General features: G+C 52.2%; 7 protein-coding genes across 7 annotated transcripts; 2 read left to right on the top strand and 5 right to left on the bottom strand.

The window, feature by feature from the left end:
- Window positions 1–847: 847 nt before the first annotated feature.
- N0V89_009042 (uncharacterized protein) lies at window positions 848–2736 on the top strand (the record flags this gene model as incomplete). Its single annotated transcript, XM_056217795.1, has 6 exons — window positions 848–909; window positions 1018–1045; window positions 1108–1843; window positions 1913–2040; window positions 2084–2347; window positions 2392–2736. The coding sequence occupies 6 exons, from the start codon at window positions 848–850 to the stop codon at window positions 2734–2736; spliced, it is 1563 nt and encodes a 520-aa protein (XP_056069351.1).
- An 886-nt stretch (window positions 2737–3622) lies between these two features.
- N0V89_009041 (uncharacterized protein) lies at window positions 3623–5829 on the bottom strand (the record flags this gene model as incomplete). The annotated part of the gene is made up of 8 exons (XM_056217794.1): window positions 3623–3833; window positions 3976–4567; window positions 4622–4741; window positions 4800–4962; window positions 5012–5189; window positions 5238–5338; window positions 5386–5498; window positions 5553–5829. 8 exons carry the CDS (start codon window positions 5827–5829, stop codon window positions 3623–3625), a joined length of 1755 nt encoding a protein of 584 aa, XP_056069350.1.
- A 1052-nt stretch (window positions 5830–6881) lies between these two features.
- On the bottom strand, window positions 6882–9064 carry N0V89_009040 (uncharacterized protein; the record flags this gene model as incomplete). The annotated part of the gene is made up of 3 exons (XM_056217793.1): window positions 6882–7095; window positions 7891–8512; window positions 8599–9064. 3 exons carry the CDS (start codon window positions 9062–9064, stop codon window positions 6882–6884), a joined length of 1302 nt encoding a protein of 433 aa, XP_056069349.1.
- A 251-nt stretch (window positions 9065–9315) lies between these two features.
- N0V89_009039 (uncharacterized protein) lies at window positions 9316–10279 on the bottom strand (the record flags this gene model as incomplete). The annotated part of the gene is made up of 2 exons (XM_056217792.1): window positions 9316–9990; window positions 10037–10279. 2 exons carry the CDS (start codon window positions 10277–10279, stop codon window positions 9316–9318), a joined length of 918 nt encoding a protein of 305 aa, XP_056069348.1.
- A 353-nt stretch (window positions 10280–10632) lies between these two features.
- On the bottom strand, window positions 10633–12472 carry N0V89_009038 (uncharacterized protein; the record flags this gene model as incomplete). The annotated part of the gene is made up of 7 exons (XM_056217791.1): window positions 10633–10748; window positions 10795–10884; window positions 10938–10971; window positions 11014–11027; window positions 11075–11686; window positions 11738–12149; window positions 12203–12472. 7 exons carry the CDS (start codon window positions 12470–12472, stop codon window positions 10633–10635), a joined length of 1548 nt encoding a protein of 515 aa, XP_056069347.1.
- Window positions 12473–13504: 1032 nt separating this feature from the next.
- On the bottom strand, window positions 13505–14129 carry TSR2 (rRNA accumulation- protein; the record flags this gene model as incomplete). The annotated part of the gene is made up of 2 exons (XM_056217790.1): window positions 13505–14049; window positions 14096–14129. The coding sequence occupies 2 exons, from the start codon at window positions 14127–14129 to the stop codon at window positions 13505–13507; spliced, it is 579 nt and encodes a 192-aa protein (XP_056069346.1).
- Window positions 14130–15060: 931 nt separating this feature from the next.
- On the top strand, window positions 15061–16255 carry N0V89_009036 (uncharacterized protein; the record flags this gene model as incomplete). The annotated part of the gene is made up of 2 exons (XM_056217789.1): window positions 15061–15132; window positions 15347–16255. The coding sequence occupies 2 exons, from the start codon at window positions 15061–15063 to the stop codon at window positions 16253–16255; spliced, it is 981 nt and encodes a 326-aa protein (XP_056069345.1).
- Window positions 16256–16302: the final 47 nt, after the last annotated feature.

Genomic DNA, 16302 nt, shown 5'->3' with positions numbered 1-16302 from the left:
CCAGAAGTTGACCAAACTGCGCAGTACTAGGGCCGTGATTCGTGCAGTACGTAATCTTGGCGATTCGTCTATCGCTCCGGTTTTCTTGTGGCGTTCAATTCAAAGCGCAAGTAGGCTATGATGTTGACTGCAGCAGTTCATGGCACAGCACACATAATGACTTAGTTAGCTGAGTGCTCACGGTCCTCAGCATCGTCACAAGAATTCTCAGTGGGCGATATGCGTCAGTGTCAAGCTTTCGCGCCATACTCCGAGCACACGCCCAAGCACATACACACGAATTATTGGCGGCTGTTCATACACGCCTCTTAAGCGCAATATTTCGACAGCGCTTGCATGCTTCTTTCGATTTTACTCACTTTGACTCTGTACACTTTCACGTTATATGGTATATGGGAGTGTTGTGTATAGTTCGCTTGATCTCACTCGCGCTAGACGGCCAGTTGCTCTTCCTTGACCTTTGGTCTCGTTGTGGAGCATCTTGTTCTCAATAGATCTTGTTTCAATTCTTGCATATCACCGCGGTTCCTGCATAGGATTGAGCGATTCGAGTGATGAGGAGCTGCGGTGCAAGCTGAGGGACACGGTACCTATAGCTGAAGATAGCTGAAGTCCAGATGTACCTCACATCTTATTGTTGCATTCGTCATCGCATCGGCTGTGATTCAGCATAACGGCTGTGAACGCGGCGTCATGTATCAGATGTAACAAAGACGATAGTCGATGCCGCGATGGCTCGTGTGAAGACACGCGATGAGGTGACATCCCGTTCCGAGAGCTCGGACCTCCCAACCTCACGTTCAAGTGGACCTTCCCGAGCGCTGGCACGACGCAACTTCCTGCAGCAATGGGAGACGAGGCGCCGTCGTCGCCGAAGCGTAAGAAAGTACGCGCAAAATACGCGTCAAGGTAGGTCCGTCGTCTTTTGAATGTGATCGCATGCTAACGGCTGTACAAGAGCTTGGGAAGTAGTCGCTCCGCATTCCGAACCGTTCCGTTTTCTAATGAAAGCTACAGCGTGTCGTGTCGCCGCTCCAAACTCAAGGTATGTCGTCTGCTGTTTTATATTCTGCGGTACTGCAGAATGGGAGCTAATACGTCTTGCAGTGCTCCGGCGAGAATCCATGCCAGCGATGCATCGACAACGGGAAGCGTTGCTTCTACTCGGAAGACCAGACGGCCGCCGAAGCTCTACAGAACCTGAGCAGACCCACGCCCGTCCAAGCTCCCGCCGACAAGACCGATAATGGCAACGGCAATGACAATGGCACATCTCGGCTGAGTCTTCTGCCGCGGGGCGAAGACGTTGAGAGGCGGGCAAGCGATGCCAGTGTGCTGGGCTTGTCCATAGAAGCGCGCATGGCGCGTATCGAAACCATGATGGAATCGCTGATGCTGGAACGCGGCATGAACGTGACGCCGCGCATCAGCATGGAACGGGATGCAGCAGCTAGCGAGCGCCTGCATGCAGACTTCCTGATGCAGATAGCTGGCGAGGCTTCAACCTTCCCACCTATCGCTGAAGGAGACCTCGATTTCGAGAGTGCCCCGGGAAGAGTTCGACACTCAATCTCAGCAGTGAGCCCCTCCAGCAGCGTTGATGCTGCTGCGACTCTCCGTGTTGGCAACAAGACCTTTGCATTCCCCAACCCGACCGAGTATCAGAGCTATCTCGATGTCTTCTTTGATGACATTGCACCTTATTATCCTTGTATAAACGAGCTTGAATTTCGAATCAATAGTGAGAAGATGCTTTCGGCGCCCGTACTACAAGCGCATCATGTGTCACTGTTGGCCCTCAACTACATTGTCTTCGCATGTTCGGATATCGCAACATCATTAGGTAAGTCTACCCTTGTCTCCCGTTGCGTAGACGAACTGGTGTAAACATACTTACCGTGGCACCATACAGATGCGGCAGGCACATCGCAAGTCAACGCTCCCGGCTGGCAGTGGTTTCGGGCCGCAGACGACCTTGTCGGAAAAAGGAAAATGAGTGGTCAAGTTGATCTATGCTTGATACAATTTCTAGCTTTGGAGGTATGTTGCTCGTCACCATTTCGATTTGTGCTGATCTCCGCAGGCTGTGTACCTGATGTACGCCGACAAAGGAAATGCAGCGTACAGTATCATCGGACAAGCCATCAGGATGTGCTTCCAAGCAGGGCTCCATCAGCAATCCTCGTCCTCCTGGCGGACATACACGCCCTTTGAAATCCACATGCGACAACGAATCTTCTGGACAATATACTTCCTCGACCGCCGCATATCTATAAGTTGCGGACGGCCGTATAGCGTTCGCGAATCTGACATCGACATCGAGCAACCGGCGTACCTTTACGACAAAGTAAGTGCACTTCCCACCTTCCTGATACCGTCTCACCTCCGCAGGAAATCCATCCCGATCGTCCCTTGCCGGACCTCAATATCGCGCAGTCGTCGAACGTCTATCTCAACTGCATGGTCTGTTGGGGCCGACTAGCAGCAGACGTCTGGGACGGCTTCTTCGCGGCAGCCCCGTCGAAAGACGGAGTAGCCAACGACAACGCCCTCATTCTTGACGCCCGCATAAAACACTGGACCGAAGTCGTCCTCCCTACCATCCCATTGCTCCCCCGAGTACCCCCGAGCCCCGCCAGCTCCGCCAACGCACCATCGTGCAAAACAGCCTCGATCAACTACGTCTCTTGCTGTTCCGCCAAGCAATGCTCAGCACGCGGTGCGACCTCGACATAGCCGGCCTGTGTAAAGACCTCGCCGTCAACATTGTGCAACGAACGAAATCCCACAGCGGCGATGCAAGCCTCCCCACTTCTTTCCGCCTTCCCATGGCGTCCTCCCTGTGCGGCGCGATGTTACCACTAGCGACTCTGCTCTTCCGGGACTTCTCCTATCTCGGGGCGAATGTCGAGGAAGTATACCGCGATGCTACCAGCCTTTTGGCCGATCTTTCGTCTGGCCTCGCACTCGCGCGCAGGATGGGGAGTGATTTCGAGGGCGTTGAAGGGGTGTTGCGGACGGCGGTGCCTAGGGATCTTAATGTCGAGCATGTCATTGGGGCGGACACGAGGGAGATGTTTCCTTATACGGCGGTGGATTTCGCGCAGCAGGATGGGTGGAGGGTGGAGGGGATGCGGGGAATGCACTTGCGAATGGAGGGGGTGAGGCAGCGCTGAATACGGACTTGTGGAGCTCCGTGTTTGCGGCGAAGGAGGGGAGGTATGGCGTTCCTTGGATATGATATGATGGACACGTGTTTGGATTTTGGTTCGGATCCTCTTTTCTTTTCACGGAGATGGGTAGCGGCGGGATAGGGCGCGGCGAAGCGGAAAGATGGCGAGGCGTTTTTTTCTTTTTCCGTTGCGTTGCGTGGTGGAGGATTTGATATGATATGTATGGTGGGCATTGATACCCCAAGCACGGAGGCTTGTATTGCACACAGGACCATGTACGAATAGGAAGAGATAGGAATTAAAATGGGGTGAATGGGCGGAGTCACTCAATCACATCACATCACAGCACATGCTTCAACGCTCGTAGGCTAATCCCTTTTCTTTACTTGCTTGCATATATGCATTCATAGAAAGAGGCTGGCTTTGCAGCTTCATTCATGTTATCTAGGCTAGACGGTGAACATCCTCGACACGATATTCGGCTTGTGCTCCGACCAGCTGCCGCGGCGCTCCTGCACGTTTTTGGCGTCCTGCGCGGCGATGATGTCCTCGCCTGTGTCTGCGCGGTCGAGCATCGACTCGGGGTGCGGGACGAAGCGGTTGAAGGAGTAGTAGAAGACGCCGGCGGCGATGAAGGAGTAGATGTAGCCGATTGCGAAACTGCAGTCACATGTCAGAACTGCTTGCGAATTCCATCGAGACTAGCATGCTCATGACAAGCGGTATGGCAAACGCATTTTTATTTTTTTGGAAAAGAAAAGGAGATAGGGATAGAGAGGGGAGTGGACGGGACTGGACTCACAGGTGCTGGCCGCCGAGAGACACGCTGGTGGTACCCTGGCCTGCGACAACGATGTTATTTACGAACCCGGGCAGCGGCGGAATACATCCTATGAAGAAGGCGGCGACGGCGCGCCAGTTGCTCGCGAATTTTGGGGAGTAGCGGTATATGCCGTGGAAGTAGTACATGTCCGGGACGGAAACCTTTCCTCTCCTCACGATGTAGTAATCCGTAATCAAGATGGACGTCATGGGCCCCAAGAAGATGGTATAGCCACCGAGGAAAGCCAGAAACTTTGCGGCAGAAGCGAGGATCTTCCAGGGGACGAACGCCCAGGAGCCGATCACTGCAGCGAGGAGTTGGCCGCGGCGGATGTTGATGTACTTTGGGGCGAAGGACATGAGGTCGTTTGCGGCGCTGATGGAATTGGCGGAGATGTTGATGCCGAGGGTGACGATGATGAGGCCGATTGCGGCGAAGGCGGCGGCTGCGCGGCCGCCGTGGGAGCCGGAGTCCATCCATTTGTGGATGATGTCGATGGGGTTCCACATTACCTCGCCGTAAGCTGTCTGGGCGGATGCAGCGGTGAAGATGCCCAGGAGGCCGACGATGGCTGTTCATCCAGTGGTCAGTGTGGGTTCCTTGACAGTCGGTGTGCAACACTCACTGAAGATGACTGGGATGACGATAGCCTGGACGTTCTGCGCACTGGGCTTGTTTGCGTATCTCGAGAAATCGGCGATGTTCAGGCCCAGTGTTGCGTAGTTGCCAAGCACTCCGTTAAGATCTGTGAGTACAGCAGTTAGCGGATGCGAGTGACGATAACAGCATGAGGTACTGCATACTTCCAAAGAAGGCCCAAGCAAGGACCGAGCCGTGGACGTGAGTGCCCTCGGTTATGACTGTGCTTTTACTGATAGTACCTCCGGCCCTGCGCAATGTATCCCCAAACACGGCTAAAAAGACAATTGGTGCGATGACACTCTTGAAAGCAAAGAAGTATTGAACCTTTTTCATATTAATTTTGCAGATGGCTCAAAGGTTCGAGGACATTTACCTTGGTGTACGGAATGCATAAGAAGGGAATCTGTAGTAAAAAGTAGAGCAGAAAGCCGACCATTCCAGATGTGGTGATGCCCTGGCCTTCTGGAATGTGGTTGGGGATATTTGCGAAGCTGGGCCATATAGCTGTGAGCAACACGGACATGCATTGACCGCCTGTCACTGTCTGAACACTGTACGCCATTAGTACCCCAAAGCAGTGGTAGGTTGGTGTGTCTTACCCAAGCCATACAATAGCAAGGACGCAGCGGGACAAGACGACGAATTGTGCGAAATAGTAGCCAAACGGCATACGTGCAAGTACAGGGAACGGAGTATGAAGCTAAAAGACTAAGCGGCGTTCGTTTTGTTTCAATGCGGTTTGCTTACGGTGGCTCCCATCCTCCCGTTGATGGTAATGACAAGACCCATGATGGTGTTGCCGAGTACGCAGGCGCCGATGGCCATTTTCCAATCGAGGCCGACAGCAATCATTGAAGAGGCTACAATAGAATGTAAGTCACGTTTATTTCAAGAGCAAGCATGTGCACACTCACCAACTTCCCAGTTAGACACGGCCCACGCATCTGCCATCCAGTAGGCAACGTAGGCGCCCCAATTCCATGTCCGCTTCGAAGGGGGTATCGGATCGAAGTCGGCATTGGACGCATTCTTCGATCTCGCAAAGCTGCTTGCCTCCTGACGAACTGCAAGGCTAAAACCTGGCAGCACCCTTCTCTTAGACACGTGACCCGTGTCGACAGGCTCCGCAGAGGAAGCGGCAGGCGAGCCACTCTTCTCGTGGTAATCTACAATTTTCTCGCCGGATGCCATGGTGATGAGGGGGCGTGCAACACTGCACGTAGAGCAGAGGAGACAGAGCAAACAACGAGCTGAATGTAAAGGCCTGTGGAACGTCGCGTGCGCTTATACACCTCAGGCCGAGAGGGGAGATAAGGGAAGCGGAAAAGCTTGGGCCCCAAGCAGTTAGCCCGACGAGATAACTGCCATGGGTGGCGGGCGGACCTTGGCTAGAAGGATGGCGGCTGACGCCAATCAGTCGGGAGTGCGGGTTGGCGAGCCCATGGGCAGGCCAGAGATAAGGACGGGCAATTATGGCCCATTGAGCCGCACTCAGTTCCGACGTTGCGATGCGCTCCGACAGCCGCTACGTCGCGCGCGCAACACGGCGAGGTCCTCGGTTGTCGCCGCTTTGCGCTCCTGCACATCGGAGAAGCGTGATGCGAAGGACTGACGCGACGCCCCCGCGAAAGAGTGGCATTAGCGCCTCAGCACCCGCACCCCACAGCGCCCACACGTTCACCAAGCGCCCCTAGCGCCGTCGGCGATAATTGACATTTCGCATCGAGTAAACCACCAATTTGGACTTTTGCAACCGTGTATGCAATCACATCGAGTAAAACTAGTTTCAACGTCGCCCATATCAGCACCCACCATCTTTGAATGTTTCTGGAAGATACCCGAGTAGCAAATCTTGTCAGACTTCTCCGAACAAAGCCTGCGTAGGCTGTTCCAGCCCTGCAACTATGGCTCTCTTTACCATAACGCATCTAGTTTGAGTCCGTAGAGCCTCACATATCAAATCATCGTGCATCGAGCTTGGGTACCATACCGGCATGCTCAAACCCCTCGATCGTACTTCTCCGCTGCTATTTTCTCACTCGCGACTTGCTTTTTCAATGGCGTTGTAGTTCCCTCCACAATCCCTTTGCTGCGCAAAAGTCGCAATCGCAACCACGGCGACCACCGAGAAAACACCGCACCGCAACCCAAGCAGCATCATGCAAAGCAAGGAAACCCTCTCGCGAGAGATTGACCAAACAGCTTCGAACGCTGGCCCTGCACGTCGAGCGAATGTAAAACCTTCAAAGCTCTCTCGCCCTCCACTTGTTCTCGACAAGCTCCCCATCTTCCACAAACTCGTCGTTGTCGTCGTACTTGCGCACCCCCTTCTGCTCTTGCCCTTCGTCCACCATCTTGAAGTCTCCCTGTTCAGAGGGTGTACTCCGCCCAGCAACAAGACGCAGCCCCTCGCGCTCACCTATCTCCTTCGCTCGCATCGCGCCATCACATTGCCCGCTGTTGCCTTCACCTTCATCACCTTTCCCAACCCCAACCCCAATTTCCCATCCCTCCTCCACGCACCCACTACACCGCCCATACTCCGCCCAAGGGACGTAGCCACAAGCTGTACTACCGTTTTCTTTCCGGTTAACGGGGAGGCTAGGAGATTGACCAAGGTGCATAGAGTGTATGCTACGAGCGTGAAGAGAAAGAGTGCTGAGATGAAGCTGAGCATGAGGACGACGATAATTTGAGTGGTGGCGCTGACTTTAGTGAGGAGGTTTGGTATCCAGGGTGAGAGCATTTTGAGGGCGATGGGAAGTTCGCTAACTTTGGTGAGCAGGTTGTGTATCCAGGGTTTCCAGGGTTCGAGCATTCTGAGCATTCTGAGCGTGATGGGAAGTGTAGATGGGAAGGACTCGGACGTTCTCGTGGGAGGTCGGTGGTGGAGAACTTGTGGGGAGGTGTTGTGGCGTGGATGTAGTGGTATGGTGGTATGGGGGAGGGTGGGCGTAATAATATATGCTGTGGAGATGGTGGTTGATTTGGCGGAAGTGAATGCACGTGATCCGTTGCTTGTTTGGGTGGGTCTGGGTGAAAGGCTGCTGTGCTAGTCAGGACTCGACAAGCTGTGCGCCTGGTGAATGCAGGGTTGAAAGCTTTGCGCTCCCAAAGATTTACACATACGCTTTTCTGTTTGTTGAACTTTCTGACGCATTGCGTGTCTTTCTTACGATCATGTTGCATTGCAGCTGGCGAATACATATGTTATCCATCTGACGACTAGAAGCAGCTTGAACGGGAAATTACTCGATGCAGTCGTCAACCAGTACTCTGTATATCGCCCCACCAACGGTCGGATTTCCGTCCAGCCACTGCGGGTATCCTCCTGTCGTCGCCACGTACATCGCTCCGTGGAGGGCCCCATGCCCATTTGCCCATCGTACCGTCGTAGGACCAGGAAGGCCCCCCAAAACGACCTCATACCTTCCAGTCTCCAAATCAACTTCAAGCAGCGTATCGGCAGGTCCATTCGTGAGATATGCTACGCCTCTCCGCTCGTCTATCTCAAAGTCATCGGGCTCCTGCCCAGACGCAATGACCTTCGCGTCTCCCGTTTTCACACCCGACTCAGGGTCGATTGGCATTCGCGCAAAAGTTCCCAGGGCGGGATTATTGAAGTAGAGGATGCCTGGTCGCACGCGGATGCCATTTACGCCATTAGCTGTGTTGTTAGGATCGAGCATGCTTTCGTCTTTGATAATGAGCGCTGAGGGACTTCTGTTAGAGAGCGAGATGGCCCATATACCACCCAAGGCTTGATCTACGATGAGGACAGTCTCTGAATTCAAGGCCGCCATTCCGTTCAAGACGCTGGTTGATGAGGGGCCTTCCGCGATCTTCTTGATGATTGGCACATCCTCGCGAAGATCTACAGACCAAGTTATACCGGTTCCTGCCGTGCACTCCAGGGTAGTCAGCTAGTCGCCAGCTCGACCGATGGTCCGCAAGAAGTACTCACAGAGAGTATTGTCAGGTCGCAATACATGGTATTCATGGCGAAGAAGTCCGGAGCCACCTGCGTAATCCCCATGATAGCGTTTCCAAAGCTACTCTCGTTTGCAATGGTCCGCAGGTTTCCATCCGCGAGATTGAGTTCTGTCAAGATCGCCGAAGTAGCCCTTGCTGGCAAGACAAGCCCATTAGCTCTCACAGCAAAGTTTTCTATCCATGTCGGTTCGTCAAATTGGTAGAGGGCTTCCGAAGTCACTTTCCTTCTTGCGAATGCGACGGAGGTAAATAAAGCATATGTGATGACGCTGGACAAGCATCGCGTAGCTCGCATGGTGAAAGCACGAGATTGCGTCGAGGGGGACGCAGGTCGATCGTATTGTAAGCAGTTCCTAACAATGCCTCTTGTACTCTCGGATCTTAGGACTGTTTTGATCTCCGCATCCAAATTTGGGCTCCTAATGTCATTCATCGCTCTTCATTGGACAGGTGACGTCATTTACACATGCTTGTCAGCTTGCATGGGACCAACCAAAGTCTAACCACAGTCCGCCATTCTCCAAATTTTGTAGGGGGGTAGGAGTATTTGTAGTGGTAAAATGTCGACGTTTTCGGATGGGTGATCTGCCCAACCTGAGAAGAATGTTCAGTATCGCCTCACAAAAGACTCCAAGGTCCTCTGCTAGCCAGGCCAGTGACAACATCGAATATCTGAGCAACCATTCACAAGCCTTGTGAGTCAATGGAGTTCCTGAAACCATGACTGATCTGTGACCATTCATTCTCGTGCGCTTTTGCCCATTCACGAACACGTCGTATACCGCTCAGGTCTTCTTCCATGTGGACAGCAGAAGTCGTGCCGTTCAATACAACAATGCCCTGGTCCACAACCAAAGCATAAAGCGCCACTGAATCGGAAACACCAGTAGAGCCAGAAAGTGTCTTGATTGGTCCACTGCCAAGTAGGCGTGGATTACCTGTCAATGTCCAGAACGATTGATAGGTAATCCCATTCTCGTTGCAAAATGAACGAAGTGGGACGTCGTATCGCGTTTGCTGATAGAAGCGGTTTTGCACCACTGCCGGCTTGATGGTGGCATTCTCGTGAATTGTTTGGAGGACTTGCAGGGTGGTATTGGAGATTCCGAGTGCTTTGATCTTGTGAGGAACGTATGATTCCAAGATTCTCCAGGCTTGAAGTGTCTGTTCGATCGTCGGTAGAGGCGAATGCAGAAGCAGACAATCAATGTAGCTCTCTTCCTTCGATTCGCCTTTTGGTCGCAGATTATCAAGGGATGATGCGACAGAGGCATGGATTTGCGCTTCTAAAGGTGCTGACGGATCGTAGGGCATGTTGTTCAGGTCTTGTCCAGCAGTTGTGGTGTACTTGGTTTGCAACTGATTTCATTAGCTTGTACAATATTGCCAACTGAAAAGCTCTTACATAGAGTTCCTCCCGCTTCAGAATCCCACTCGCAAACGATTCTCTCAACGCCTCTCCTACCAATGGTTCTTGGTAATGTTTAGGCTGGGCTGCGGTGTCCACTTTGCGGAACCCTTTCGCGATCGCCGTCTTCACCAGCAGCTTGGACTTCTCTTTCTTCCACGCTGTGCCATATATGAAGGGCACCTCCCAACTCGCCTCGTCGGATAACAGGCTTGAAGCTGTCCTGGCCGAAGAAACCATCCTGCGATTGGACGATGCACCTATCCCCGTACGGAGCAGAACCCCAATTTGAAAAGGCGAATATTGTAGAGCAAAGCAATAGGGTATGGTTCGCGAGAGAAAAGCTGGGTGCATCTCAAAGTTCAGTGGAAATCAAACATTCGTTGTTGAGTGAAAGAAAGTTACTATGGTACACAGCAGTGACGTCTTGAACAGGTTGGTGTTTCGTCAAAAATAAGACTAGCCTATTATCGCATAGCGTGGGATCATCCAGCTGCTCACTCGGCCGCCTCATGTGCTGCAATGTACAAAAAAGAGTACACAATGGTAGTGTACTGCAAAGATTAAATGTCTCAACCCATCTGACGACTCTGTCACTTGCCCACGATTTTGCCAACATACTCTGCGATCGCGAGCATCTTCTCCTCCTGCAGTCTCCTCCCAACCAATTGCACACCAACGTGCGCTCCGTCGTATATGGATGGATCATCTGTCATTCTCAGCATGTTGTTCCACAATAAACGACAAGTACTCACAGCTCTCATGGCATATCTTGTCTCTTTCATCGAGGGGCGTGTACTCCACGTCCACAACATCAATATCCTTATCGACCTCGGTAACGGGGACTACCACACTTGTATAGTCTAGCGCGTTCACCCAAGTACTATAACCATAATACGAATACTTTTCTGGTCTTGCCGCGGGCCACGGAGCTGCAGGGCCAATTACAGCATCTACGCATCTTCCGGACTTACTGAGCTTTGCAGTGCTGTTCCAGTAATCCAAGTACTCTTTCTTTAGCTCACGTAGACGCACGTTCACCGCCGATATCTCGCTGGCGGAGTAGTGCTTTTGCAGCGCACCGAAGCTGGCGACTTGTGGATGCATCGGCTCCCCCAGATAGTGCAAATGAGGATTTGAGATCAGAGCCTGCGTCAAAGTCCCACGTCTTGAAGGCTTCGTCCAATATGGCGCGGTGTGATGGCGGATTCCAGTCGACAACTTCGTGTCCGTGCGAACGCAGGGCTTTTACGACAATGTCGATGGCACGGCGGATGGGTGGAGAAGGATTGACGATGCCATCTGTTGGCATGACACCAAAGCATAATTTCCCGCCTTCACTTGAGCCCGTAGAATTGAGTATTGTCGAGATTCCCTGCTCATGCGAGTCTCGCCAGGGCATTTCGTGTACCATAGGGTCGTGCAGCCAAGGCTGTTGTGACAGGATTGCCTTGGTCATTAGCCTCAGAGATCCCGCAGTGGTCGCAAGCGGGCCGACGACCGAAAGTATAGTGTTCTGACCATCCATCGAATTCGCCATACCCTGGTAGGGAAATCGTCCGGATGTCGGCCGGATGCCGTAGAGACCATTGAAAGCAGCCGGAATCCTAATGGACCCGCCTATGTCGGTGCCAAACCCAATTGGTGCTGTTCATCATCAGCCGCTGCATCTCACTAGATCTCCATTAACCAACATACATCCTTTGATACCAATGAGGGCACCTTCCCCACCACTCGAGCCGCCAGCGGTGAGATTTCTGTTTTTCGGATTCAGAGTGTACCCGATAATGTTGTTCGTCGTCTCGCCGGCCATGAGTGTATGTGGCACACTCGTCTTACAATACAGTACCGCACCCAAATTTCTCAGCTCCCTTACCATTTCGCTTTCGAAAACCTTCTCTTTTCCTGTGCCTACCTTGCCTTCGAACGTCCCAATCCAACCTACATACCCCATGGTGGTCTCCACATCTTTGACATGAAATTGGTCTTTCAGGGACACAGGTAGTCCGTGCAAAGGGCCTACTGGTTTTCCATGCTCTGCGAAGTACGCGTCAAGGGACCGCGCAGACTCAATGGCGGCGTCAAAGAATATCTCGTGAAGGCAGTGGAGCTGGGCGCAGGATCAGTTGAGTTCTCCCTAATCTGAGATGAAGAACTAATCACCAGTTGATGTGCGAGCGCAGCTCGGTGACAGAACGCCCTTGTAATCTCCTCCGCCTTCCATGCGCCGGTCGTGGTCTTGTCCACAATCTTCTCCGCGTCTGTCTCTGTAATTTCCACCTCCCTCTCGCTCAAGAAGCCTCTTATGTACTCCCCAGTAACATCTCTTTGCTCTTCGATGGAAGGTCGATCTTTTATAACCCACTCTGGCGGTATCGCTGCAAGAATAGCCTCGCGCTTCTGTCTAGCGCGATCCTGCCAAGAAGTTGTCATATTGTACCAAGAGAGAAGGAATGAAACGGAAAGTGGTAAAAGTTAGGTATTCCGTGATACAGTCTCCTGGGATCTTTAATAATAATGAGATCGGAGAATGTTTTATGTGACTGTGTGAAGTGCCGGTCGTGACGTGTGTTATCGAAAGGGGGACAGGAGCATTGATAGCGAAGTGGGGTAGCAAACCACCAAGGTCCACCTTCCCCTTCAGTGCGAGCCGGTACCTATTACCGGCTTTAAACAGTTCGAATCGAAGCATACGACACGATAGAAGCATGCTGGCAATCCACATGACCATAACGCCCCTAAATTTTCATACTGTGGTAGATATGAAGCTTTCCTAGCGTAAACGTTGATCCTACATCAATCTTCTGCCAACCAAACTATTGTTCATGGTAGTTTGTATACATTTTACTGTTGTGAAGTCCGCCATGGAAAGTAGCGAAGAAATGTATAATGTACCCTGTTCCCCTATTGTTGGAGTCCTTTTGCTGATCGCCGCACCAAGATTGGGTGTGTTATGCCACTCAAGTATGAGTACTACACCAACCTCTCGAACTGAGTCTGTAAGGTCTTTAAGACATGCCATGCAAATTTCCAAATCGCTCCTCGAAGATCAATTGTCATGACTACTACAACTACCTAGGTATCTGGACAGCACGTGACAGCGCGTCGTCTCAAGCCACGCCCTGCAAAGTCTATTTTGAGCATCGAGCCACGCGACACATTTGGTAGCTGTCGTCGACTTACATGTAACTGAGCATTGGGGCAATGTCGCATGGTAACAATTGACACAAGATGCTCCACAAGATATTATCCGCACGAGCGAGTTAACCAAAAGATTCAGGACTGTATTACCAGCCACAGGTATTCAAGGATACATTTACTTGTCCAAACAGCATACAGCGCTGCAAAGATTCCTCCGTCTTATTGCACTGCGAATAACCCTACAGCCGCACCGGGTATGCTCAATGCGCTCATAAGACCTCATAATCGTGAATTCCTTGCTCATTATGTTTCCCTCTCAGCCTTTCACCTCCTCTTCTTTCCCACCACCTTTGTGAAACCGTCCTCATCCACCTCAGGCGCTGGCTTCTCTTTGGGCGGTGCCGCCGCAGCAGGCGCATCCCTCATGACCTCATCTTCGTCCTCATCGGTCTCCTCATCGACACTATCCCATTCCCCTTCTTGCTCCACCTCCTTGACCTGTACACTCCCTGTGCTGACCTCCTTGCCTTTCCTGCTCTGCCACCTCCTCTCGAGCGCATCAACAGTCGCAAAGTTGCCCTCTTGCACCTCGGTCTTTATTGCCATGATGTCGCGTGCCACGCCCACCTCGGTTTCGTCTTCCAACCGCACGCCAAATTCATCTTCGAGGACCTGGAGCAGCATGATTTCGATATCTTCTTGGTCGGTGAGAGGTGCGGAGGAGAATATATCAGAGACTGCGCCGGCGAGCCAGTCGCGTTTGTCTGAGGAGTCGGGTCCGCCCCATTGGTTCTGGACGGCGACGGTGAGGGTGGGCCAGTTAAAGAGCGTGTACCAGATGCCCAGATCGAATTTGGCCTGTCCCTGCTCTACAAGTTGTTAGTTACGCCGGTGAAAAGTAGAACATGCGCATACCAGAGAGCGCAGCGGAGGCCGAGGTTGTGGCCATGATTACTGGCAAATGTATCTGGTCGAGGCTTCACTGCACGAACTTTTTGGTGGGATGCTATCGATAAGGTGGGCGCTAGCTCCGGTGGCTGCGTCAGGCACTGCGCCAGTGTGACGTCTGGTCACTGTGGCGCAGATCCTCCCACTAGACTACGAGTAGGATCTCTATCCCTCCATCTCCCTCTCATCAACAAGAGCATTTCTTCTTGTGCTGTGCTTGGCTTAACTGGAATGATAGCCACATTACATTCCACTTCGCCTTGTAAGCGACATGCGGGAGTCCCTCGGAAATAGCCCACCACTGCATGTGCCCACCACTCGCTATCTCGATTCGCTGAGAGCTGCCAGCTTTGCATGCAATTTCAATGTCAAGATTATGTTTCAACCTTGCTTAGATTACACAGGAAAGATGTATCCAAAGATCACGCCTACTCCAAGGTGATGGCTGACGCGTCGGCCGCTGTACCGAAACAGGTGTTGTTTCCCCATGTTCTCAACAGAGGTTGAATCGGAAGACGTTGCCAGTGCAGCCATTTGAGGCGGTTGCGACATCCAACGTATCGCTACAGGATTAGATGTGCGCATGCACATGTCGGACTACGCGTCTCCTCGTCTCATGTTCCACGCTGCAGCTTTATGCCGAGGGCTTCTCAGCATTCCTTCCTTATCGATATTAGAGCCACTTCCTGTGTGACTTCCTGAAGTGATATCACTTCCACCCTCACGGAGTACATTCCATCCCTTGTCAAGGCTATCTATCTTCCGTCTTGCCGAACGACATGCTCTTTCTGCCCAAGTCATTGCTCTGCCCACAGAGACTGAGTACCGGTGCCATCCTAGGACACACAACATAGAAGTCGCGAAACCTGATCTTCGGCCTCTAGCTGTATCTTGTACCGCTACGCCAGTGTCATCGAGGTAAAATCATTTCAATGCCTTCGAATGTCGCAGAAAAGCAAGCGACCGGCTCCGTAGAGCGTGAGCCGAGCTCGCCCCAACTTCCAGTACGTCAGCGAGAACTATCGAGATGGGACCCTCGAAGTTGGACTCTGGTTATGTGGATTGGTGTGGGCGTGATAGCAGTTGTAGTCGTAGTAGTAGCGGTGGTTGGAGGCGTGCTAGGCGCGAGGGCGACGGCTTACCCGAATTACTACAGACTGGACTACACGTTAAAGGATACATGTTGGTACTCTACCAATCACTAGAGTCGCGTAAAAGCTGACGGACCCATTAGATGCAGGAAGTACGTTCTTCGATGAGTTTGATTACTTCACCGGCTACGATCCGACGCATGGTTTCGTCCACTATGTCGATTCTGAAGGGTCGAAACTGCACAACCTTACTGAAAATATATCCTCGGCTCCTCCGAACTCGCTTTCGAAGAATGGAACGGTCATCCTCCGCGTAGACGCGGAAGATAAGAATGCAACCACCGGCCGACGGAGTGTTCGCATCACTTCCAGGAAAACATACGATACAGGCCTTTTCATCTTTGACGTTGTACACTCGCCATATGGATGCGCGACTTGGCCTGCTATATGGTTGACTGACACCTACAACTGGCCAGACCACGGAGAAATTGACGTTGTAGAATCCGTCAACATGGGCGATACGGGTAATCAGATGACGCTACACACAACGGACGGCTGCAAGATTGGCAACCACAGGCGCAGAAAGCAGACGGGCGAAATTCTGGCAAACGACTGTCATAACACAACTAACTACAACGTCGGCTGCGGCGTAACCGGTCCCACCTACTCGTTCGGTGAAGCGTTCAACAACATCGGAGGAGGGGTGTACGCGCTCGAGTTGCGCTCTGAAGGCATTCGCGTGTGGTTTTTCAATCGCACTTCGACCCCATCAGACATCACTGAGCAGAAGCCTGATCCGTCGACGTGGGGTGAAGCCCTCGCTGACTTTCCAAACCTTGAATGCGACATTGGAAGCCATTTTGGGAATCTGTCAATTATTGCAAACATCGGTCTTTGTGGTGACTGGGCAGGACAGAAGACTATTTTCAATAGCAACCCGCTGTGTACAGGGACGTGTAGTGATTATGTGGCGAACCGGTCGACAGAGTTCGAGAAAGCCTATTGGGAGTTTGGCGGGTTTTGGGTCTATCAGTAAGAGGCAATGGCAACGGTGTCCTTCTTTGTAAACAACGTGCGCAGAGT

The sequence above is a fragment of the Didymosphaeria variabile genome (genome assembly GCF_027946475.1).
Source record: "Didymosphaeria variabile strain IMI 356815 chromosome Unknown scaffold_6, whole genome shotgun sequence".
NCBI lineage: Eukaryota > Fungi > Ascomycota > Dothideomycetes > Pleosporales > Didymosphaeriaceae > Didymosphaeria > Didymosphaeria variabile.
This window is presented reverse-complemented; position numbering and strand designations above follow the sequence as displayed.